The sequence below is a fragment of the Dasypus novemcinctus genome, chromosome X (assembly GCF_030445035.2).
Source record: "Dasypus novemcinctus isolate mDasNov1 chromosome X, mDasNov1.1.hap2, whole genome shotgun sequence".
NCBI classification, from domain to species: domain Eukaryota; kingdom Metazoa; phylum Chordata; class Mammalia; order Cingulata; family Dasypodidae; genus Dasypus; species Dasypus novemcinctus.
Genome location: NC_080704.1, coordinates 21,528,582 through 21,553,677, shown reverse-complemented (window position 1 = coordinate 21,553,677; position 25,096 = coordinate 21,528,582). Strand labels below are relative to the sequence as shown.

At 55.2% G+C, this 25,096-nt stretch overlaps 1 protein-coding gene across 2 annotated transcripts in view; it reads left to right on the top strand.

The window, feature by feature from the left end:
- The window catches only part of PHKA2 (phosphorylase kinase regulatory subunit alpha 2), a 78,698-nt gene extending 58,385 nt beyond the window's left edge, over nt 1–20,313 (top strand). For both annotated transcript variants that reach the window (XM_004450326.5, XM_012522125.4), the window contains 14 exons: nt 1,265–1,434; nt 2,216–2,395; nt 5,986–6,074; nt 7,073–7,206; nt 7,591–7,747; nt 8,506–8,585; nt 8,928–9,006; nt 9,107–9,236; nt 9,380–9,481; nt 12,129–12,247; nt 16,301–16,471; nt 18,208–18,261; nt 18,891–19,091; nt 19,606–20,313. In XM_004450326.5, coding sequence (XP_004450383.2) covers nt 1,265–1,434; nt 2,216–2,395; nt 5,986–6,074; nt 7,073–7,206; nt 7,591–7,747; nt 8,506–8,585; nt 8,928–9,006; nt 9,107–9,236; nt 9,380–9,481; nt 12,129–12,247; nt 16,301–16,471; nt 18,208–18,261; nt 18,891–19,091; nt 19,606–19,776 — 1,837 coding nt within the window. In that variant the 3' untranslated portion in view covers nt 19,777–20,313. The remainder of the gene's footprint in view (nt 1–1,264; nt 1,435–2,215; nt 2,396–5,985; nt 6,075–7,072; nt 7,207–7,590; nt 7,748–8,505; nt 8,586–8,927; nt 9,007–9,106; nt 9,237–9,379; nt 9,482–12,128; nt 12,248–16,300; nt 16,472–18,207; nt 18,262–18,890; nt 19,092–19,605) is intronic.
- Nucleotides 20,314–25,096: the final 4,783 nt, after the last annotated feature.

Sequence of the window (25,096 nt, the reverse complement as noted above, 5' to 3'; positions counted from 1 at the left end):
ACCGCTTTCCTAATGTCATTGTTACAGTGCTTAGAAATGCGTTTCCATCACTTGTGTCAGTTTACCACCTGACTGTCTCTCTCAGACATTGAAACAAATTCAGACTTTCTTGCTGGCAGGTCAGAGGCATCCTATAGTTTCCTGGCACCCAAAAGAACATGTTAAGAAGCACAGTGCAGGAAGCGGACTTGGCCCAGTGGTTAGGGTGTCCGTCTACCACATGGGAGGTCCGCGGTTCAAACCCAGGGCCTCCTTGACCCGTGTGGAGCTGGCCCATGCACAGTGCTGATGCGCGCAAGGAGTGTCCTGCCACGCAGGGGTGTCCCCCGCGTAGGGGAGCCCCACGCGCAAGCAGTGTGCCCCGTAAGGAATACCGCCCAGCGCGAAAGAAAGTACAGCCTGCCCAGGAATGGTGCTGCACACACGGAGAGCTGACACAACAAGATGACGCAACAAAAAGAAACACATTCCCATGCCGCTGACAACAGCAGAAGCGGACAAAGAAGAACACGCAGCAAATAGAGAACAGACAACTGAGTGGGGAGGAAGGGGAGAGAAATAAATAAATAAATAAATCTTTTTTTTAAAAAAGGCAGTGCTTTCTGTGAGGTAGAAGCTCCCATCCTCTGGAGGTGGGCCAGCAGACCCCTCTGCCAGGGGCTCCCATGCCGCCGTGCTCCCAGTTTTCAGTGGAATCTTCCCCAGCTTAATGTAATAGAGCCACTCAGAGCATCTCTTCCAGCCGGGATAGCCCACCTGTCATGTTCCTTCTGGAGAGAAATTTGGCTCTGGACAGCGTCTCTTTCATCATGATGCCCCTCCATGCCTGTGACCCCCTAGACAATCACAGGGACGCATGAACAGTGGCACGAATGTGACCAGACGAGATTTGCTGATGGTTTTGTTCGGGTGCAGTCATTTTAAGGCAAAAAAATCGAGCTTTAGTTCTGGGCGAAGGGGGTTTACCCAATACATTGTGTAAAACATTTGGGTCAGTAAAACAGATTTGTATTTGGTGGGGTTGGGGAGTAAGAAATCGGTGTGATTCATTCTTGTCTTCATGTGCTGTGTGCTCCCACTCTGTCCTTTCTCTTGAATTTTTGTTTTACTTTCTTAGCCAACTACTTATCTGGAGCATTCTGCAGAGTAATAGTTATTGTTTCTGGCAGAAGCTCTGCCTGGCTGTTGAAAAGTCTTGGTGATTCGTAGCTCAACTCTGTCCACACTCCCCACGTGTGTTCCTAACAGAACGTCTCCTTGGCAGGGTCAAATTAGGGAACCTCTCGGAATTCCTCACTACTTCGTTCTACACGCACCTGACCTTCCTGGATCCAGACTGCAATGAGAAGTTGTTTGAGGATGCCAGCGAGGGACGCTTCAGTCCTGACAGCGATTCCGATTTGGGAGGGTATTTAGAAGACACCTATAACCAAGGTACGGCTTGGAACACTTTGGTGGGTGATTTATTAAATCGATTTAAATCTTGGCATTATGATGAAGTTACCATAAGGTTCAGGCAGAGAAAGGAATTGGTGGTTAAATGAGCCACAAAGAGGTTTCTGAAATTACATGGATTAAAAGGACTAAAACGCCAGTTTAAAAACCTAAACTGACAAAAGGTTTCAGGAATGAGAACTTTTCACAAACTATATTCTGACGACAGAAACACACAGCTTGAATTTTCCAGAGAATGGTAGAATGATGTAGGTTTCATTAGCTTTGACTGCTGAAATCCGTTTATGCATAGCATTTCTCAAATGGAACAAGCTTTTGAGTTAAAGTGACCTGTGTAGATAGTTGGGATTGGGGTTGGGGTCTCCATCATTCCATGCTGCTTAGCTCACTCATGACACATTAAATCCCAAAGACCGGAATGTTGGCCACTGGCCCACAGATTGTCTCAAATAGTATTTGGTTCACAATGTATGCCACCCCATCCAGCTATCCCATCTTGGGATGATGGGATGTAAACACTACCTTGACTTGCATTTTCTTTTTCTGCAGTGCATTTTCTCCAAACAATGCATTTATAAAGGCACACATTATCTATATGTAAATCTCTTCCATCTTCAGGGGTGGGGGTGCAAATCTCTAAATCCAAACGCTTTCTTCCACTGAATTGACGGCATCCTGCCTGCCACACCCACAGCCACTGGGAGGCGTTTAGAATATTCCTGCCGCTTGTTTCCATTAGCTCTTTCTCTTGCCTGTCCAGTTTCAGAAAGCCACGATGAACTGGACCACTATATCAACCAGCTGCTGCAAAGTACATCTTTGAAGTGCCATCTGCCACCTCTCTGTAAGAAGACAGAAGACCGCCACGTGTTCAGTGCCGTCCACTCCACCCGGGATATACTTTCCATGATGGCAAAAGCAAAGGGTTTGGACTTTCCATGTACGTCATTAACTCTCTTCTTCCTGTGAAAACAACTTCTTTTTATCAGATTACTACATAGACATCGTTTAAAAAGACAGACTCCTAAAAGACAGCTAAAGGCAGGCGTTTCCTGCTTAACCCCTCCCCACTCCACTCCTTTTTCCTTAGAGGCCACTTTTAACTCTTGCAGCTATGTCATGTGGCATTCACATATCTCGATATTTCTAAAATGATGTGTGTATACTTCTGAGCCATCAGTTGTATTCAATACCTATTGATACTCTCTTAAGTGGATGAGAATTCAGGTGCCTCATATCACCACTCTCAGCTTCACTTCCCCTACCCTACCAAAGTAGTTTCCTTAAAAGTTGAGTTAAATCAGTATTCAATCTTTACATTGTTGTGTGTATGTGAGTATTACTCCCGGCTAAGCTTTAGGGTATACTATGATTATATTGCCTTCTTTACTTTTTTCTTTCTAAACTTAGTAGTTGTCCTGTCTTTTCATTTGCTTTGCTTTCTTTCCACACCTTCTAATGGCTTCACGACACAAATTTCCACAGGGTGACTCTTTGCAGCATATCTTTTGCTTCCACTCCTCTCCTTAGAGTCCAGGAGTCCCCTTCTTTCTGTGCTGATTGCACTCTTTTAGTCTGTTGTGTTATCTGTCATCTTGGGGCTTCTCGTTACTGTGATTCTTGGAATCTCCTTTGCTTGTCTCTTAAGTTGGATTCTCTGTTTTCTGGATGATTCTGCTGAGTGTAGACTTCTTGGTTTTTTTTCCCCCCTGAAGACTTTAAATATGCCATCCCCCCATCCACTTGCCTCCATGGTTTCTGATGAGAAATGCTGCTGTTAATCTTATTAGGGAGCCCTTGTATGTGACAAGTCACCTCTTTCTTGCTGCTTTCAAATCTGTCTCTTTGCCTTTGGATTTTGACTAACTTCACCATAATGTGTCTTGGCAAAAATCTCTTAAAGTCTGTCCTGCTTGGAGTTCATTGAGCTTCCTGGATGTATATATTCACGCCTTTCATCAGATTTGGCAAGTTTTCCGCCATTATTTCTTCAAGGACTTTTTCTGCCCCTTTCACTCTCTCTTGCCCCTCTGAGAGTCCAGTGATGCGTATGTTGGTCCACTTGACAGTGCCCCACCGGTTCCTCAGGCTCTGTTCATATTTCTTCATTGTTTTTTCTTTCGGCCCTTTGCACTGGATAATTTCAATTGCCTTATCATCAAGCTCACTGATCCTTTTCTCCCTGTTCAGAGTTGCTGTTGAATCCATCTAATGAGTTTTCATTTCAATTACTGTACTTTGCAGCCTGATATTTGTTTTCCTTTTTATAGTTTCTTTCTCTTTGTTTGGTTTAGACATTTTCCTCATTTTCTTTAGTTCTTTGCATTGAATTCCTTTAGCTCATTGAACATGTTTAAGACAGTTGACTTAAAGTCTTCGCGTAATAGTTCCAGTGTATGACCTTCCCCTGGAATGGTTTCTGGCAACATTTTTTCCTGCGAGTGGGCCATACTTTCCTGTTTCTTCATGTTTTGTCATTTTTTGTTGAGAACTGGACCTTCTGAGTATTGTAGTCTGGAAATCTAGGCCTCTCACTCTGGGATTGCTAAGGGTTTTTGTTGTTATGGTTGTTCTTGTTGTTGAGGGCTAGAACCATCTATTTGTGGCTTTTGCAGGTTATTTTTGCTCCTGAACAAGGAATGGGAAGAGAAAAGAGAAAGAAAAAAGAATAGGTGCTGCCTCTTTAAGACTCCTCTGCCCCTTTTGCCTGAAGGGGATTGGAACCATGGCTGCCCTCAGAACCCCCCTCCCCCCCCCCCCCAGTGAGCTGAAGTAGCAGATCAAAAGCAGTAACCAGCGATCAGACCACACTCCCCCAGATTTTGGAGGACTGGGTCCTTCGAGCCCACCCTGGCACCATCAAACTGCACCAGGAGCCCAGGCTGCGGTCCCTACTGCTGCCTGCCATGCAGCTGGGTGGGGGCTGGTAGTAGTTAACACAAAGGGTGGAATTCACCAAGATGTACCACAGGTTCCCAGCCTCCTTGTCCAGGTCACCCCCGGACGCTACACAGTGTTCCACTGGACACCGGAGTTTCACAGCAGTTGATTGAGACAGTTCCTGCCAGTTCAGTAGTGGTTTTGGTGGAGGGACTGATTTCTGGAGCTTCCTATCCTGCCATCTTCCTGCAGTCCTGTTTGTTTTTATGTTTTTTCCTCCCTGCATGGTTTGCATTTCCCTCGAGTGGCATTTTTTCCTCTTTGTTTCAATCTCTAGCTTTCACATGAGAGCCTTTCCTCCAAAGCCTGGTGCTTCTTGGTTATCTGCTCATGCGTAAGCATCTCTAAGCGGGTGGTTCAGACTTGTTGGCTTTGGGTTATATAGGTGAGAGCTGGTCTGATTCCACGGGGATACTCTACGCTCTCCTGTTTGAAGGCTAAGGGTCTGGCTGCCAGCCTTCTGGAAGCTGAGTGTGGTATAGTCACTTCACCCCCTGAAGGAGTGTACGCAGGCCTTCAGATGTGCCAGTGTCGCCCCCATCCAGAGATCTCCCTTGTTGACCCTCTTAGGAGAGACCCTCTAGTCTCCTGTCAGGGTAAGAGAGGTAGTTGCCCAGCTATGTGCAGTTGAGAAGGCCATCTGGGGAGTGCACGGCTTCTCAAACAGCTTCTCCTCAGTCTTCCTTCATTTGGACAACCCCTCTGAGCCCCCGGTTCCAGGGGTTTAAAGTGCCGCGAACTCCCGAGATTCTAGAGCATTCTCCGATGGAGATCTGGCTGGTTCTTGGTTTTCTCCACTGTAGACTTGGGAGTTGGTTGCCTTGCATCTGCTAGATCAGTTCTCTTTCATCCTCATGCACCAGCTTTCCTACTCTCAAAATGTTGTTATTACTGTCGTTTCTCCTGGTTTTCCCTATTCTTGAGGATTTATGCCTTTTTTTTTTTTTTTTTCCTGGAGTGCTAGTGGGATTCTGGGAGGAAGTAAAAGTAAAATGGGTGTTCAAGCCACTGGAGGTCTATAAGGGCCTTTCAAATATGCATCATTTTTATCGTGAAAACGTCCTCTTCTGCCAAGATGATACGCTATAGCCCGCAAGGCAGAGATGGCTTAATGAATAAAGACTGACAATGGTAACATCCCAAGGTGGTAAAAAACCAAAGCCAGAACACTCTGCAGTGGCAGAGGGAAGCATGTACTGGACGGGAAGCCAGGACACCTTGATTGCAGACATGCCAGTGACCTTGGACAAATGGCCTAGTTTCTCGGGTTCTAAGTTTCCTCTGAAAGAAAAAGAAGCTGGGCTCAGTCATTTCCAAGGCTCCTTCTGGCCTTAAGACGCTGTGTAATGGGGGAAGGAAGGCAGGGAACTTCATCTCCTTAAGGCAAGATCCAAGTCCTGCTCATTTCTTGTTCCCAGATCTAGCACAGAATATGGCTACACGATAAATACTGTTGAAATTAATTACGCTAAGTAATCCGTCCTTTAACTGGTTTGTGCTAGATAAGGCGAAGCCTCTCAGAAGAAGCACCTCTCAAAAGAAAACTTATTTTGCACCTCCTCAGACGATTTCTATTCTTTTGTTTTCCAGTTGTTTCCATGACTTTGCCAACTAAAGTTCTAAGTGCCCATCGTAAATCACTGAATCTTGTTGACTCTCCTCAGCCACTCCTAAAAATGGTAAAGTGTTTGGAATAACTAAAGAAGTCTAAGATTCTGCAATGCTGGTTTTAGTCCCATGAATGTTTCCAAATGGTTGTATGTGAAAGAAAAAGGCCGTAGTTCTTGTTATCCAGGACTTGTAGAATTAGACACCCAGGATTTTGAGGCGAGCCCGATCACATTTACTATCTAGGATCTGATTTGGGTATGTATGTCTGTTGAACTTGATGCAAAGATTTACTTATAGTTTGTGCATAGGAAAAGGCTACTCCCTGTCTGCCTGGTCATCGGCATCTTTGTAGCTCTAGAAATAAAAGCGCTCACTACCTGGCCCATTCGTACCTGTGCCAGCCAGCTGAGGCGGTACCACGTGCAAAGCAGGTCCTGGGACGCTTTGTTCCTAATGCTCTCCGTGTAATAAATGCCTAATGTAAAAGATTCCTTAAGGGAATAAAACATCACTCTTCTCCATTGGTCCCCAAACTTTTTAAATTTTATCCAGAAGTCTACCCTGCTATTATCCACATGAATAGAAAGATCCACCGTCTGTTGGAGAAAGTTTTAACCTAACCTCAGTTTTCGGTTGTTCACAACCCATATAAAATTTTTTGTTTTGCTTTCAAAAAAAGTTTGTTTCGTAGTTGAAGCATATCATATATTTGGGAATTGCATCAAGTATGAGTCCTCCCCAAGCCCATAATCTGTGGAAAGGATCGCCCTCTGGGCCTCTCCTGTCACTCCCTCTCCTGTCACTCCCCCTCCGCTCCTAAGGTAGCAGCTCGCATGGTTTCTCACACCATAGGTTATTTTTGCCTGTTCTTGTACTTTGCATAAATATTGTAACCTGTTCCGTCTGGTTTCCTATGAACATTGACCGACACAGCGAGGCTCTGGAAAACTGGAGCCTAGCCCAGCCACCAAGTCCAACGACCAGGTCGCGATTTCCCTTCTCGATCTTCGAAGAGTCCCCACATTCATAGCCCTTCTCTCTTCCTTTTTGGCTTTTGTTTGGCCAGGCTCCTGAAGGTGATTTCCAGTGGCCCAGGGATGCCCACGGTGACGTGGACTGCGAGAAGCTGGTGGAGCAGCTGAAAGATTGTTCTAACCTTCAGGACCAGGCAGACATTCTGTACATCCTTTATGTACTAAAGTAAGTTGCCAGTCTTTGCTAGGTTGTGCTTTGTCAGCTCTCCTGGACTCTTGGCCCTCAGCTCCTTGGCCTTCCAGCAAGCCCGGGGTGTGACTATAATCACCGAAATTGTCCAGGATCACCAGGTCTGCGACTTCTATCCCCTTCTCTGCCTTCTATTGCGGTCTTTCCAGGATGAGAAGGCTGCCTGGGTCCAGGAATTCAGTTTCCTGATGTCAGGCTTCTGTTTCAGATAGACAGAGGGGCTGCCGTGGTAAGATGGAACCCTCCGTGTGGTGATCAGAGGCCCTGAGCGTGGGCCATGCCAGGCAGGCACGTTCTGCTGCCAGAGAACCCAGCCTTTGAGCTTTCAGTGCCCGATTTCTGGGTTTTTCTCTCTGACAGGGGCCCCAGCTGGGACACCAGTCTCTCGGGACAGCACGGGGTCACCGTTCACAGCCTCCTCAGCGAGCTCTATGGGAAGGCCGGCTTGAACCAAGAGTGGGGTTTGATTCGCTACATCTCAGGCCTGCTCAGGAAGAAAGTGGAGGTCCTGGCAGAGGTCCGTGCGACTGTGCCGTGCTTGTCAGTTTGTCCTCTCTTTAGCCCCCCGTCTCCTTCCTCTCCCACCTCCAGTCTTCCTGTAATCAAAGCTTGTGGCAGTCACTGCTTATTTGCAGAGGAAACCAGTTATTTAATTAATAATTGAAGCAGGCCCTCCTCGCCTGACCTCCCACCACCCTTGGAAGGAAATGAAATTCAGGTTAATTAGTTTTGTTCCTTAGCTACAGGAGAAGGTTTACCAAGAAATCAAATGATAGTGCCTTGGGACCCAGCTTCCTCTCAAACAGGGCTTGTTTATTTCTGCACACCCACGGTACGCTGATGATGAATATTTATAACCCCGAGACCCCGTGAAATCCAGAACCACTTTTGCAGACGTTGATGTAAGATTAAATTAGGTTCCGCGTTACCCTGTATGGCAGCAGCGTTCATGCGCGTGGGTAATTGGGAAGCTGCTCGCTTAGGAGTCTAGGACGGTCATTCAGCGTCAGCACCTTTGGCCTCTCGCCAGCCCGTCCCCCTGCCGAGGACCCCCGCAGGGCCAGCATTGGGCTGCACGTCGCCGGAGACGCAAAGATGGCCAGGACCCAGCCCCTGCCTCGGGTTGCTCCATCTGGGACCTGTGTGTGAATTTCTCACATGACTCGCAGCCGGGCTCACGGAGTTGAGAGAGCTAAATGTGTGAAGTTGGCAGAAGCCCCGTCCCGGTGGCTTTGCTAAGCGCACGCACCCCCCGCCTTCCTCCCCCCATGGTAGGCCTGCACGGACCTGCTGTCGCACCAGAAGCAGCTGACGGTGGGCCTGCCCCCCGAGCCCCGGGAGAAGACCATCTCTGCGTAAGTCGTCCGCCCCGGGGACCTCGGCCTTGCAGGAAGAGGGTCTTTTTTTCCCCTAAGCTCTTTATTTTGAAGGACTTAGTAACAAAACTAAGACAAACCTCATACAGAGGACTCTTACGTCGCCCCCATCCCCCAGATGCCCAGCTCTGCCAATTTTCCCACTTGGCGGCCTCATTCTGCCCGTCGGTCGGTCTGTCTGTCAGTCCGTCTTGTCTATCTGTTGAAAGAGGGTCTGTTTAAGGACCCTAGGTTGCCTGGGAGTCTCCCTCACGGACGGCGGGGACAGGGCGTGGAGGCTGAGGGCCTCTTCGCAGTGAAGTGACCCAATTCGCCTTGCAGGCCCCTCCCCCCCGAGGAGCTCACCAAGCTCATCTACGAAGCCAGCGGGCAGGACATCAGCATCGCAGTCCTCACCCAGGTCCGGGCCCGGGCTGGGTGCGGCAGCGCCTGGGGGGGGCAGGGCAGGAGGCGCTCACTGGGTCCCGAAAATGCCATCTCTTCCCCCGTCTCTGCGACAGGAGATAGTGGTGTACCTGGCCATGTACGTCAGGGCCCAGCCCCGCCTCTTCGTGGAGATGCTGCGGCTCCGGATCGGCCTCATCATCCAGGTCATGGCCACGGAGCTGGCGCGGAGCCTCAACTGCTCAGGTGAGCCCCGGGCGGGGCGCCCACTCGGGCCTCAGGGCTCGCCCCAGCCGGCCCTCTGCGCCCCTGCCCTGCCTCTGTGCATGCTTGCCCTGCACCAGCCTCGCTCGCTGGGCCTCCGGGACACTCACTGCGTTTGATCTTAGGAGAAGAAGCTTCTGAAAGTTTGATGAACCTCAGCCCTTTTGATATGAAAAATCTCCTGCACCATATTCTAAGTGGGAAAGAGTTTGGCGTGGAAAGAAGCGGTAAGTCAAGGAGCATTTTCGCTCTGGGGGTGGGCTAGTCCTCTGTCACCCCAAGCCACCTCCTTTATACGCATAAAGGACATCTGAGAGGTCTGGGCTGTCATGTAAGGAATGTGGGGCTCCTGCTTGGACAAGGTTGACAGAGGCCTGGGCCCAGGGGTCCTACGTGTCAGCTGTTGGCACACACTAGGAGGGCCCCAGCGAGAGCACCCCTTGCCCATGCCACAATGGCATCCGGATGCAGCGCGGGCCCCTCTGCACCCTCACCTGGGGGCTCCCCGCTCCGTGCCACGGTCCCCACCCCTTCCGCACTAGTGTCAGAACCCAGGGTGTTATGTGGTTTGGATAAAGTGGCCTCACCCAGAGCCCACGCTCTCCCTCGCAGGCAAGGAAAGAGCCCAGCGGCCCCGCATAGCCCGGGCGAGCAGAGGGAGCCGCTTCCACCCAGCCCTGCGTACCCCGTTCTCACGAGCACCCCACTGGTGGCGCTGGGGCCATACTCACCCCAGTCCTGGTGGGAGTCCTCTTCTCAGGCGTGCCCGCCCTCTGATTGAGGCCATTGTTCTTTCTCCTTCACCTAAGAAAGCCCAGTGATTCACAGCCCCATTTTTAAATGGATTTCCTCAAGCCAAAGAAATGACCTGTGGGCTGGCATTCCTTGTATTTCCTAAGGAGGACACTGGGTACTTGGTGTTTCCCTGAGGCTGTGCCAGCCAGCAGGCACAGACGGCCTCGTGCGCTCGGATGCCTTGGGATGGCTTTTCTCCTCTCCTGAAGGACTGTTCAAGATCCCTTTCCAAAAGTCATTTTCCGTTATCTCAGACACAGGAGCCTTGAAATGTAAATATACAAGATAAATACTTAATGCCTTCTGCCCGTCATAATGGCATGTGTGACTTCCTGTAGATGCTTACTTAAAAACCATTGCTCAGTGGTAAGTTCTGGGTGCCTCTGAATCCAGGAACAGAGGACTGTCATTTGAAAACCATAAACATGTTTGACAGTGAGCAAGGATGGAAGGGGCGCTGTCTTTTTTTAATGTGACATCTTTTGTTAATCATCCTCTGTAATTGTTCAATGTTTACAAATTAGGAAGCTCAAATAGGCTTAGAATTTTGATGACATCCTCAGATGTTGGAAACAAATAAGCACTTGCAGCCATCCTCGCCCCACGCAGGCCCCGCTGGCCAGCCTCTGGGTCTCCTTCCTTTCCCTTCTGCTGTGGGCCTCCTGGGTCCTGTTGGGGGCAGCGCCCTCCACCCAGGTAGGAGGGTGGGGTGCTCAGCAGGTGCTGCCTGAGGAAGTGGCTTTGGCGCAGGGCCTGCAGAACGAGGGGAGTTGGCCCGGCACGGGGCAGGGGCGGGGGGCACAGCCCACGGCAGGTGGCGATGGGCACGCAGTGCCGCAGCTGGCCCGGGCTGGCGAGCCGAGGGGGCCTGTGAGTGCTCCGGTCAGGAGGGCTTTGCTTTCCTCCCCACACGCTGCCTTTCCTTCTTCTCTCGATGCTCTTCTTTGTTTTATTTACTAGAGAAGCTGTGGCTTTACGAGAACATTCGTGCATAAGATACAGGGTCCTCCTATACCACCCTACTTACCTATATTTGTTATAACGGCTTTATTGAGACGTGAGTTTTAAAAAGCCTGTGCACATACTCCCCTTTCCACCTTTCTCCCCTCCCTGGCAACTGCGAAGCGAATTGGTCTCTGCAACTTGGCTATTTCTAGTCCCCTCTGAGAAGGGAACTCGTCCGCTCTCTGTCCCTCGGCGCCTTGCTTACGTCCCTGGGCCTCACGTCCTGGAACGCCACTCTCCCGCACGGCCGGATCATGTTCCCCTGGGTGCGCGGACTGGGCCTTGTTTATCACGTCAGCTTTGTGTGACGCTGCGAGGGTTGTTTGGGCTTTATCCTGAAGACAAGAGCTAGGTCGCAAAGGACTCTGAGCAGGTAGAGACACAATCGCGTTGCCTTCCGGAATGATCACTGTGCCCGCGGTGCCTACTGGGTCAGAGAAGGCCAGGGCTGGAGGCGGGAGGGCATCCAGGCTGGTGTGGTAGATTTCAAATGTGGTGGCAGGAGCCAGGCCCCAGGGCAGCCTCCCTGCCCCTTCTGTAACAGGCAGCGCTGCCCGCCCTGCCAGCGCTCAGGCAGTCACGTCTTTTCCTCCCCCCGCCCTTTGCATGGCATCCTCTCGCTCTCCTCAGGTCTGTGGGCCACGTACCGATGAGAGCAGACCTGCCCCAGCGCCCGGGCACAGGCAGGTGGTTTCCCTGCCACTGTGGTGCCACCAGGATGCCCGGCCAACGGGCCCCAGTCACAGGCCCACAGGTGGCAGCGCTGGGCAGTGTTCTTACTGTCTTCATTGGTCTCAGGTGTCCACAGGGAGGTTGTGCTTTGGAATGAGGGAAGAACGACTCAGATACATAGCAAATTCCATCAAGGGTCTTAGGTCCATTGGGTATTTTCCGCATGCAGCTTAAGCGACGTTCACACCGTCATCCTCGCAGTCAGGCTCCCTTCTAGGTGCTGGGAAGGAGCCCCGGCCCGTGCGCAGGAGGCCCTCCTCTAAGGAAGGTTGTCCTCGAGTCGGCACCTGGCAGGCGTGCCCTCCCTCGGGCCTAAGAGTCGCGTGTGTGTCTCCCCTCCAGTGCGACCTATCCATTCCGCCACATCCAGCCCTGCCATCTCCATCCATGAGGTGGGACACACCGGAGTGACCAAAACAGAGAGGAGCGGCATCAGCAGACTGAGGAGCGAGATGAAGCAGGTGAGAAGCGCAGCACGGTGGCGGCAGTGCGGGGCGAGGCCCCCTGGGCGGCAGACACCAGGGCAGGCGGGGGCGGCCGGCTCCTTGTGAAGGAGCTGAGGGCCCTTTCGCCCTGGAAGCCGAACTGCTGCCCCCAGGGCTCCCCCAGCTGCTCATGGTCACCCCCACACGCTTTTCCTTGACCCTCACACGGGACATAAGCATTCCAGAAACTGCCCTTCTCCGGGTGTGCCCATGTCCCCCAGAGCCCCTCTTTTGAGTGGGCCTCAGCCCTTTAAAAAGCAGAGTCATTCCAAAAGTAACGGAATCCCATCTCCATCAAACGTGTCCTTCAAGCAAGTCAGCCAGAGGCATACCGAGCTAGAGAGACGCCCGCCAGGCCCATTGCCCCCGTGCGCAGAGCCGCTGCTTTTCTGTCCCTGTTCACCTTGGTCTAATTCACAAGAAAAATCCTCTTGCGCTGCCCCGACCAGCCTGCAGCTCAGTATCTCTTCAGTCCTAACGTGCCAGGCCCTCGGCTGGGACGAGGACAGAGGTTTTCAAGCTCTCTGACCGTGCCCCACGCTGGGAAGTGCAGCTTCCTTTTCCGACCTCGGCCGGCAGTGACAAGTGCGCGCCAGGCTTCCTTTCCATTTCAGTGAGGTCACATGCTGGTCGCAGTGACCCGGGACCCTGAGTCCACCCCCTGCGATTTGGGCAACACCGCCCCAGACTCTGTGGAGGGTGCCAGAAGTCGCAGGGCGCTCTTGATTCAAGGCTGGCCTTTGTTTATTTCCTGATGTCTTTTTACTGTGAGATGCCTCGGCGGTTTAGTGCCCATGAGCAGGTGAAAACACTCCGCGTGAGCCTTTCCTGCACGTGCTCCCTGTTCTTTCTGGTCCGAATGTGGAAAGCCAGGCTGCGGATGTGCACAGGCTGAAGGCACATAGAACGCTCCGGCCACCCCGCCAGCTCAGGCTGAGGTGCCCCAGCAGGCCATGGCAGGTAGCCCGGAGGGCAGGCAGAGGGCTCGGGAAATGACCTGGCCCCGTGCTGCTGCTTTCTTTAAAAGTCCATTTACCAAACCCTCGGGGTTTGTGGGATACTTCACGAAATCAGTAGCCCCGGGCTCTGCCTCTGCGGGAGTTCCTTAGCAAAACCAGGGTAATAAATAGTGAGGGAAAAGTCAGTGGTCAGTGGCTGCATCAGTACAGAAAACACGGCTCTTCCTGTCCCCAGATCACCTGGAGGGCTTTGAACAGGAAGGAAGAAAGGGGCAGGCTGCTGTTTGCTTCTGATCCCCTTGCGACATACTTCCTCCAACCCTTTCCAGACATTGGAGTCACATTGCCAGTGATTTAATGTCTCCGTGACTGAGAGAGCAGAGAGGAAATGTACAGTGACATGAACCTACTCGATTTGTCATTGGCCACTGCTCTTTCCCGGAAGGGACCTATTCTCCGAGCCGCTTCCTTTGCCAGCCACTCGGTGGCACCATCCCTCTGGCTCTCCACCTCCCCGGGGCGGCGCCGGCTGGTGAGGAAGGGTGGGCCTCCCGCCTCCATCCACTGCTGTCTTTGCGGGGCATGGGGACAGATGGTCGCCTTTCTCCCTCGGGAGGCGTGGAGCCAGGACAAGTTGTCCCTTCGGCCACTGACATCCAGGAAATACGTGATTGCCGGTGTGAAATGTAATAGGGGCCATGGCATTTTCAACTCCCATTCCCTTTTCCTCACACAGGCTACCCCAGGCAAGGTAAGGGTACTGTTGACGGTACCCAAAGGTCATCAGCCTGATCTTATTCATTGATCAAATATTTATGGACCATTAGCACCAGAGGTTAAGCAGTGGTCGGGGTATTTCGTTGGCCTGTGTAGATTTTCACAACTCTCCTCATAAAATAGCAGCCTTCCGTGGTCAAGACTGTAGCCAGTACCTCCTGTCCTAACTTGACTGGGCGCCTCCAGCGATGGCAAGGACCTGGTGGTGTTTGATGTTAAAAGCAAGGCCCTTTACCAGTTCTAGTGATGAAAAGCCCACACCTCTGCTCCCGGGGGTTGTTTCTGAAGCCGCGAGCGTGCCTGTGTGGGTGAACGAGACCTTCTCTACTCTTGCATTCCTTTCCCCGGCTATTTTCGGTACTGCCCTGTGCCCCTCCTTTCTGCTCTCCTCTTCTGCTGCATTGTGAGTTACTGAGTCAGACCTTTTTGTTTTGTCGTTCTTTTCCGTGGGCCAGGCCATGCCCAGCAGCACGCGTCCCTCCAAGTGTGTGGGAAAGCAGCCTGGGACGAGCACGGCTCTCCATTTCCTCACGTGTAGAGCCCGAATCCCCTTGTTGCCTTCCTCTTGCTCCCGTCTCATCCCCTAACATCTGAAGAGTTGAGCTGGCTTTAAGTGTTTCCATTAGATGCCCAGGGCCTCCTCCACCTGTAATTTTAAGGGGAGTCTAGAAGGCCAAGAAGTTTCTAGAATTGAGCTCTGTTTTCTGCTTTGAGCAACCCTCAGCTCGGGGCTTCTCGCCTCTGTGGGTGCAGAGGGGCGCTCTCCTCCTCAGTTCCCAGGAGCTTCCAGAAGCTCAGGGCAACGGTTCCTGTGCCTTCTTACTGAGCCACGAGGGTCAGCTCTTTCCCGCCCTCGCCGACTGGCACCTGACACTCAGAATGCCCCGCACGGCGTCGGGCCGGGCCACGCGCAAGGGGACTAGGAAACGCTCTAATTGCAGAGGCGAGGCTGCCTCTTCCTCCCGCAGCTACAAGGAGAAAATCAGCTGAGTCATTGATGAGCGCGGCTGTAATTACTTTTATTTGGAGCTAATTGTTGCCTTATTTAAATGGCAGTAATGAGCCCAGTGGAATAACCCAGCCTAACTGCCTTTTCAAAATAAGAGCCGCCGAGGTAGAAGCGAGTGCGCAGAGAAGAACCCGCCTCCTGCCCGGCAAGCGGGGCCAGCATCTGCATTGCAGCTGGAAGCCCTCACGTGTGCCAGCGCCCACTCGGACAGGACGGCCCCACGTACCTGTGGGCAGCCAAGCGGACGGAGGAGGACGGAGGCTCTCGCGGGCTGAGGGCTGGAACCTGTCCATGGGCAGAAAGCAGGCTGTGAGCCCGGCCGTGGCGGGGGCGCCCCAGTCAGGCCTGGCCTCCAGGCCCCCCCGGGAGCCTTTGCCAGCTGCCTCTCCGGCCGCGGGCACGCCTAACCACTGGCCCTGCAGCAGGGCACCCCTGCTTTAGAAAAACAGGTGTTCCTGCCCTGGAGGTCACAAAAGCCAGAGCTGAGAACAGGACAAGTGGAAAGCAGGGTGGGCAAGGGTGGGTGGTCCCACCATCATCGGGGAGGGCCCTGTACTACCTGTGGGTGCCCAGCCTTTGCTGGTTGTCTTTGGCTCCAGATCCTTTTCCCCCTGTAGGGTGGGTTGTGTTCTTGGGGGGCACCTGCCCAAGGAGGAAGGGCATCACTCCTCTGTGAGACTGGAAGAGGGAAGCAGGCGCTTTGGCGTTTGTCTCCCTGTGACACAGGAGCCTCCGTGAGGCCCCTGCGCTCAGGGCCCCGCGTCACATTCCAGGGGACCCAGGCCAGTGGGCTCCAGCCCTTCCTCTTAGAAGCACTCCCTGCAGGAGCAGCTGGCCACAGGCCACGCATGGCTCTCGGGGTTCCACTTCTCTCAGGGCAGCCCTCAGAAGAAGGGCCCCTGTGCCCCCATTTCACAGATGAGCCCAAGGCCCGGCGCTGGTATCAGGGTGAGGGGCCTGACAGCGGCACTCAGGTCGTGGCCAGGGACGTGGCTAGGGCGGCGGTGGGATTCGAACCTCAATAGTCTGACTCCAGAGCCTGCCCCCCACCTCTCGGGGTCCTTTGCATGCCATGCTACCTCTTCGGGGCCGGGAGGCGTGCGTGGAAGGAACCAGTAAGTCACCAAGCTGGGGGCGGAAAGTGAGACCGCGCGGGCTCTCGCCCTCCAGGCCCCTCGGGCAGGCGGAATCCTGGTAGCTGCGATGGGTTGGCTGAGCCACGGCGAGGTTTGCAGCCCCGGCACCTGCCAGGAGCCTTCTGAGGGTGCGCTGTCTGTCTCGCAGAGGTCCAGCACTCCGTCCTCGCCCACGGGCACGTCATCGTCGGACTCTGGAGGTCACCATGCCGGCTGGGCGGAGCAGCAGGGCCAGTGGCTGCGCCGGAGAAGGCTGGACGGGGCCATTAACAGGGTCCCCGTGGGATTCTACCAGAAGGTGTGGAAGATACTCCAGAAGGTGAGCTTGGCCACCACACCAGGGGACAGTCCCGGGGAGCCGAATCGTGCCCCCAACTCCCTTTCAGCAGCCCAGTGACACCCACAGAACAAATCACAACCCCGTCCCGGGGGAGTGCTCAGCTCAGAGCAGTGTTCTCTGGCCAGACCTGTGGGCACCGTTACCCCTCGGTTTAGTGTTAGCCTCAACGCAGAAGACCCGGAGCCCGGGGCCATCGCGAGACCTGGAGTTGGGGTCTCCCAGCCTCCCGTGTGTGTGGGTGGGGGCGGGGACAGCCAGGTGGTTGGCAGACCCTCCTGTGTGCGTGGCTCCGGGCTAGGCCCTGAGGGCCCCTGAGACCCTGTGGGCCCCCAAAACACAGTCTCCCACACGCCACCTGGAGGTTGGGGGCCCCTGGCCCCCACCACCCTTAGCCAGCCGCCCCCGCCCTCTGCTCCTGTGCCCCCAGACTGGGGCTAAAGTCCCTCAAAGGTCGTCGCTGGAACCAGACTTCCCAGATACAGCTGCAGCCGAGGAGGGATCCGGGTGGGAGACATTGCCCTTTGTCCTGTGCGCCCCCAGTTTCTGTCTCTCCCTTAGATGGGCCCCAGAGCATCTGTGACTCTCCCTCGGCCCACCCCAAAGCTTGTCTTTCCTCTCGCGTGGCGGGACAGTGGGCCTGGGTTAAAAGTGGCTCTGCATGCCAACAGCTGCCAGCAGACCGATTTTTTTTCTCCAAAAGTATTTTTGTGAGCTGATTTCACAGCAGGAGAGGAGAGTTAAAAATCATCCCAGATGAGAGCACATGACACACCCTTCCCAAAGCCCACACCACCGTCGGCCAGTGGTCTCTCTGCAGCCGGGGCCCCTGGCACCTTGTGGAGACTTTGGCCTCTGCCCATGTGGGTCCCAGGTGCCCCTCCCAGCCACCCCCGAGCTGGGCACGGGGCCATCAGAGTGGTCCCTGCCTGCGCTCGCCTGCCCACATCCGGCCCTGCAGAGGCCTCCGGGCTCTCCATCCTCTGCCTCTTTTTGGGAGGCGGCGGCATTGGTGGCCGTGCGTGCCAGCAAAAGTGCAGAGAGCTGCCTGTCCTCAGCCCCACCAGGGACAAAGGGGGTGCAGCTGCCTCCCTGCCAGGGCCCTGGGATTCAGAATGAAGCCAATTAGACTAGGACAAGCTATTCCTAGAAAATCTCGCCAGCCTTCCCGGGGCGTCACATGCTTCCATCCGGACTTCCACTGGCTAGAGACCAAGAAGCTTTTATTATGAAAAAGTGGCATTTCGTATTGAACTGGGGCTCGGTATTTATATACCCAGGCGCGCGTGTCTGTGCATGTGCGCCAGTCTTTGTGATTGGTGCTTATAATAGAAGTTTCAAAAATAGCCGCCCGCACAGGCCCAGAAGCACCCTTCACCAGCGGGGGCCTCTGGGCTGCCAGCGCCCGCTTGCCAAGTGAAATGCCGAGCCTGCTCGCGGAGGGCGCGGCGGCTCCCTCGGGCATTGTTCTTGCGAGATCTAAGAGATGCCTGCTGGAGCCCAGGGAATTGTTCGCGGGAAACACAGCCTGTGGGCAGTGAGAACAAGCTCTCCAAAAATAACCCTGCCTGTCTGGCTGTTCAGCCCTGCTGCAGGTTTCCGGGGCAGGGCGGCTTGGGTGTGTGTGTGTGTGCGCGCGCGTGCGCGCTGGTGCAGGTGCACGCACGCTCCTTAAGCACGTTCTGGAATCTGAAACCTGGTGTGTGTTGTGCCTCCAGTGCCACGGTCTGTCCATCGATGGATACGTCCTCCCATCCTCAACGACGCGAGAGGTAGGATGAGAAAAGCTCCAGTGCCCACCTACCGTCTCTTCCCAAGAAGCACTTTATTTCTCAGAATCTGAACACTTGGGCTTCTTGTGTAAAGCGAGCTTTTTAGCCATTTCACCCTGAACTTTCCCACCTCTTGGCATCCCCTTTCCGCGTCCCTTGCCCTCAGAAACAGCATGTCCCGATGGCCAAGGTCTTGAGACGTGCCCCAAGAGGCATGGAGCCCTTCAAACCCACGTTACGAAAAAAGCCCTGGCGGCACCCGCGACCCCACATCCAGCCTCCCCTGGCTCCGCCTCTTCAGCCGCCATCCTCCCTGGTTTCTTTTCCCCAGTCATTCTTTAACAATTGATTTTTTTAGTTTTTATCCTGCCCAGAGCACCTTGTTAAATGCTGCAGGGAATAATGAAGAAGAAAGAGAAATAAGAAGGGGTCCCTGCCCTCTGGAAGTCATAGTCCAGTGGCGTAAGGACATCAGGACAGGGCCAGGCAGGGTGTCACCCGGGAGGAGGGCCCCAAGCCTCGTTCTCCGGAGGGTTCCAGCCGGCGGAGTCGGGGAAGAGGGTGGCATGGGGCTGAGTTTGGAGCCCCGTCCAGGCTGTGGTCAGCAGTGGCCCCCACGCCCTTGGCAGATGACCCCGCAGGAGATCAAGTTCGCTGTCCACGTGGAGTCGGTGCTGAACCGCGTGCCGCAGCCCGAGTACCGGCAGCTGCTGGTGGAGGCCATCATGGTGCTGGCGCTGCTCTCGGACACGGAGATGGACAGCATCGGGGGCATCATCCACGTGGACCAGATCGTGCAGATGGCCAACCAGCTGTTCTGGCAGGAGCAGGTGGGTGTGCGGGCAGCCGAGCCGGCTGCTGTTGATCTCGCGTGAGGCCGGCGAGCCTGTGCCCACTAGGAAAGAGGGTACATGAGCCAAGAAGATGCCGTCATGGAAGGGGGCAAAACAGCCACCGTGGCCGCCTAGGCAATCCGAGGAGCTCTGGGGAGGTGGGTGGGGTGCAGGCCCTGGGTGAGTCAGGCCCCTGTACCCCGAATCAAGGTAGAAGCAGTGGCCCTCTCCTTCCAGAGAGCCAGCAGTGAGCTGCAAACGAACGAGAAGACACAGTGCAGTCCCCAGAGCCCAGGCAGAGCATCCTCCCCGAGCCCGTGTCCTCCTTCACAGGGCTCTCCCAGCGGTTTCTCGTCCTGAGAAGGAAAACACCCAAAGCAGCCTGGGGCCGGGTGCAGCTAGCAGTCCATCTCTCGCCCCCACTGCCCGTCTCCAGCGTGCAGACCCACTGTGTGGTGGGGGTGGAGCGGGAACCCTGCTCATCCTTGCCCTCTGCCTTTCCCTGCTACAGATGTCGATCGGAGCCATGGACACCCTGGAGAAAGACCAAGCCACGGGGATTTGCCACTTTTTTTACGACAGTGCTCCGAGCGGGGCTTACGGGACGATGACCTACCTAACAAAAGCAGTGGCTTCTCACCTGCAGGAATTGCTGCCCAACTCGGGCTGCCAGATGCAGTAGGCCCGCAGCTGCTAATGTGGCCGTGCTCCCAATCTGTCACGGCCCCCCAGCCCCACCGGGAATTTTCTCTCTTCCCCGAGATCCTCTGCACTGTTGTAAAGCATGTCCCCTTGGAAACACCAGCAGGAGGGAGACGGCAGCAGTGACCCGGAAGCAGTGTGTGTTCAAGCCACAGATAGAGCTGAGTCCCGTGCCCCCTCCACCCCAACCCCCCCCCCCCCCCGGGCACCATGGGGTCATGTTCTAGGTTCCTTTTGCTGGAGCATTTGTCACAGCATCTGGTCTCATGAACTCCAAGGAGAGGACTTGGTCTCTTTTGAGTGCAGAAGGAACTGAGAAGCCAGCTTAAATTGCCTCTCACAGAGAGTTCCAGAAATAGGTTCAGTGAGCTAGTGACACATCTTAAAGATGGCAAGCTCTTTCTAGCAGCGGCAGCTAGACAAGCAGACCTTGACGCGGCGAACATCTTAACAGGAAGCAGTCTGTCTGTGGACCAAACTCTTTTACCAAATAGAGCAATTCTACCTTTGTGTTGAATTTTGAGTTTTGTTGTGCCTTGCTTCCTCTCTGGGTTCTCATCGTTTTCTTTGGCGTGTCTACCTTCATGTAACATAATTCTCTGTTGCCAAGATTTAGAAAGTCTCGGTGCAGTTTGACTCATGGTATCCAAGGATTTTAGCCTGGCAGCCCATGAATTAGGGGTTTCTCCTGTCTTGTCAAAAACCCTGCATCTTCTGGAATCTACGAGAAGAAAAAAGGAAGAAGGTGAAGCTCTAACGACTAGGCGGTAAACCACTGTTCTGGGGCCGAAGCAGGCAGGGAGCGCCTCTGCAGAGGCCTGTGCTCTGGCCCTTTCTGGGAGGGTGCGACTCCCCACCTAACCACACCCCACCCTCCGCCCCACCCTCGTGAAAGCCCTGGCCGGGCGCCGCCGCCGCGTCCCTGGGAGCTGGGTGAACCCAGCATGTGATCAGCCTGAGTCAGCACATGCCATGAAAATTAGAGGTGTGTGCCCCAGGAATAATGCTCGCCTCCTAGAAATAGAGCCAGCCCCTGAACTTGAACCCTTTCCACAGCAGCGCTTTCATCCTCCCGCTCGCAGGCCGGTGTGGTTGGAGGGGGCCCTGGGTCCTGCAGGAGCAAGGCCGGGCCATGGGGCTCGCGACCCCGCCCGCGTCCTGGTAAAGGGAGCTTCTCGCCAGGCCCTGTCTGGCCTTCGGGGGAGGGACAGGGGGAGACAGACAGGGAAGAGAGATTCTGGAAATCAGGACAGCCATCCCACCTTGTGGCCCAAGGGCGAGAGCGCTGCCTGCTTGGCAGCCGTGCCTGAGACGGAAGACCCTTTTTGCCTCTGAAATGGCAACTTGGCGTCGGCTCCGTTCCTCAGTGGTTTCCGTGCAGGAGGAGGAGAGGCTGCAGCTGCTTTGAGGGCCCGAGGCCGAGTCCAGGTGCAGTTCTGACGGCCGCGCTCGCGGGGAGCAGAGGCAGGCGGGCCTTGCCTTCCTGGGCCCCACGCCCCGGCCTGCACCCATGCTTCGTCTCCAGGCGAGAAGGTGGAACTCGGGTCTCGGCGCCTCCCCGGGCTGGGGAGCTCAGCGCCTCGGTAACCTGTTTCTTCAGAACCACCGCAGTTTCCTTGCTGAGGTGCAGAGTCGTTTCATAAAGAAAAATCTGGAAGTCCCCTCTCCCTTCCCTCCCATTCCCCCTTGGCCTGTTGGTCGCAGATGGTAGAGCCTTAGGCCGCTAGTTGGCGCCTTCCTTCCTCAGCGTGTGTGCTGAGCGCGTTCTCTGTGCCAGGTGTGGGGCCACAAAGCTAAAGGAGTGGTGACTCGGCCCTCAGCCCGGGGAGGGAGGCCTCAGTGTGACAGGGGCATGTTGGGGGAAGGCGGGCGCCTCAGTCCCCGGGAGCCTTTGCGGGGGAGGCTGGGGTGGCTGCAGCGCCCTCGGTGCCTGCCCCCGGGAGCCCACGCGCTTCCTATTTCCTCAGGGCCTCGGAGTCGCGGCTGCCCGGGTCCCCAGAAGCGCTCTCGACGCCTCTGTTGTGAGTCCTGCCGTTCACATGACAGGCTCCCGTGTCCCTAGAGACGAGGCAGGAGGAGAGCAGCCACGCCAGGTCTGGCTGCTTCCTGGGCGCAGGCCCGGGAAGAGTCCAGCCCTCCCCGGGAGCCGGGTGCCCGCTGCCAGCAGCCAGCTGGCGTGGGTGACACAGGCCGCGCAGCTGCGGTGCTTGGGCTCTCCAGCCGCGAGGCGCCGCCACGAGCGGTTCAGCCGCGCCTTCAGCTCTTTTGAAACCTGTTTAAATTGAAATCCTGAAATAGGCTCGCATTGCCACAGGAACCAAGCTGTCAGCTTCAAAGGAGGGAAAGAGGCTGCTGGGGCTGGAGCTCCTCTGCGAGCCGCTGAGGCCCACGCGGGGAAGAAAAGCAGCGGGAGGGAGGCGGCCGAGGGCCCTCCTGACCCCGTGCTCGCCCTGGTGTGACTTGGTTTCCCCGCTCGTAACGTGGGAAAGCAGCCTCTAGAGCCTCAGCACTGGGTGGCTCCTCGTCACCGTGGTGTGGGGGATCGTTCTCTCGACATTGCTGAGAAGCCAGTTTTGACCTCTGCTGGGACTGAGGGGTCAGGCTGTTCTGTCTCAGAGGACACGCCTGTGGCGTCAGGAGCGGACGCGTCTTTCAGATTCTGTTGAAAGGCCGCTGGCCCCCCCCAGCTGCTCCCCCCGGCTTTGACCAGAGCTGGATTCAGCATCAAGGAGAAAGGTTCTGTCCCGGAGCCAGACAGCCTGGCCTCAGCCTTCCCTCCCAGCAGCCCCGTGACCTCGGGCGAGTTGTCCCCCCACTCAGGGCCTTAATTTGCCCACCCGCAAAACGTCCAAGCAGCACCCACGCTGGCAGAGAATGACACGTGAGGGAATAAAATCACTGGCCTCTGGCAGAGGGGGGCAGTAGAGAGGGGTGCTTCCCGTTGACAGGAAGTCACACGCCCAGGCGCAGGCCAGGAGTGGGCGAGGCGGCTGCCTGTCCCTCCCTGTGTCTCCTGAGTGCCACAGCCGCCAGGAGCGCCGTCAGACCCGTCACCTCTTCTGGGGGATGGTGAAGGGCAGGAGAGATTGTCAGGCATTAGCCCCCCGTGGACGTTCTCTATGTGAAAAAAGGAAAAGAAAAGAGGGATCAGGAGGCGGGAGAAACAGGCTGCCAGTTGATGGATGCCCTTTCTTTCTGGACAGGCAGACTGGCGGCTCGGCCTCCCTTGATGGCAAGTCAAGGAGAATACCCCCCTGCCGTTGGCTGGCACACAAATCAGGCAAATAGCTTTTGTCTTCTCTGCTTCCTTGTTGTCAGAGGGTATAGAAGCCTCTCCCGACCCACCCCCCTTTGTGCCATCCTCTTTCAAGGTGACTCCCGGGCTTCTGAAGTCCCTGCCTGGCTCTGCCCTCCCCAGGGTGTTAGAGGGCCATGTTCCCAGAAGGCCCTCTGCTCTCCCACACCAGGCCGGGAGAGAAGGCAGTGACATCACCCTCTTGGAGCCCCGCTGTCCCTTGTCACCCTGGAAGGCCATTTAGGAACAGCTGTATCCTTGAGTTGCCAAGAGTTCTCAGAGTCACGATGAGACCGGGACCTGCAAGACAGACCATTTCCAAGGCTAAGGTGCAGGGTGCTGGATGGTTTGGGAGAGGGGAAAATTCCATCAGAAAACTACTGTTCTCTTTAAAGCAACATACGTGCAATTTGGGCAAAAATGCCTTCTTGCTAGGGCTGGGATCACTGGAATCCGTGAACCCTGACATCATGTGGCCCAACCCTCTGCCTTGCTGCCCTGTGTCAGCTATTCTGAAAGGTGAATGCATCAGAAAGCATTGGTTGTGCACCACCTGTGGACCCAGCACTTATAGGCGTTCAGAAATAGGGACGCCTGTAGCTGGAGACTGGAAGAACTAAAAAAACAACGTCCATTTTGGTTTTGAAGACCTGAAAGAAAGCCCATTCTCCAGCCTCCCACGGTACTGGTTTCTCATACTGGTCTTTTAGGGCATTTGCTTCTCAAACCTGAATCCTGGGCTCTGTGGCTTTGGGTGGCTGCCAAACCCTTCTGCCTCCAGCTGGGGCCAGAGAGGCTCCCTCCGGGCTTGTGTCACCCATACAGGACAAGCTGCATTTGAACCGGGCCCGGGCGTGCACCAGTGCCTTCATGCCTCTTCCTTTCAAAGAACTTTCCAGGCACAAATCCATGATAGACCTGCCAAAGAGAAACCCTGGCACCTGGCACCTGGCTCTCATCTCCCGTGGCCTTGCTGCCATACTTTGCCATTGGGTCGCAGTTCTTAGTTGCAAAAGACAAACCAACTGGGGCAGTTTAAGCAGGAAATCATTTATTCAAGGGTCTTGGACAAGCACTCACCAGCAGGGCCTGGGAGCTAGGCTCGGCGGCCTGCCCAGTCCAGGAAGTGGACCCTGCCGCCTCCACAGAACTGCTGCTCGGAGGTGCCCTCGGGCCCAGAGCCTCGGACCTGCACCACAGCCGCCCCAATGCTGGACACTGCCAAAAACCACCGCCCCTGCTCCTTTGGGGACTAGAGAGGCTGCCACCCGCCGCTAGCACGGGGTGCAACATTCGCTGGCTGGCAAGACAGGCTGGCGTGGGTGTGGCGCGTTAGCCCAGACGCGGTCGTTAGCTGAGAAGGAGGTTGGGAAAGCTAGTGCCTGAGACGTCCAGCTCATGAAATGGGGGAGCCCCCAGACACAGGAAGGGGTTCAGAGCCTGGGCATCCGAAAGGAAGTGCCCACCCTGACCGTGACCCTTGGTTTGTAGTCCCTTGTCCACAGAAGAAGGAGCCGGCGGGCTCGGCTGTCTGCCCTGCACCCCTGACGTCAGAGGCGCAGCCTCACCCTGTCTGGGAAGGTTGTGCAGCAGGGCTGGGGTCGGGGGCGGTGAGCGGACGTGCAGACACGCTGAACTAAACCCAGTGTCCGCCTCGTGCTGGTGGGAGGCCAATTCTCTGCTCCCGGGCCTGGGTTACCGCTGCTGCCACCCAGGGACCCCCAACTGCCCACCGTCCCCCACGTGCTTCCAAAGAGCTGTCGGTAAACGCCCCGCGGAGCCCCGGAGGGCTCGGCCAGGGGGCCTCGTGCTTTTCCTAATCGCCGATGCAGGCCCGTTAGCCTTTGTCTGGACCCTGAGTGACAGCCCTTCTGGGACCAGACGCAAATGATTGTCACGCCTTTCCTTCTAAGGCTTTAGCCAGCTGGAGGATTTAAAAATAAAGAATTGGAACTGATTCGTGGTCTAAGCCTCTCTCCTGACAGTGTGAATAATTTCCCCCAGC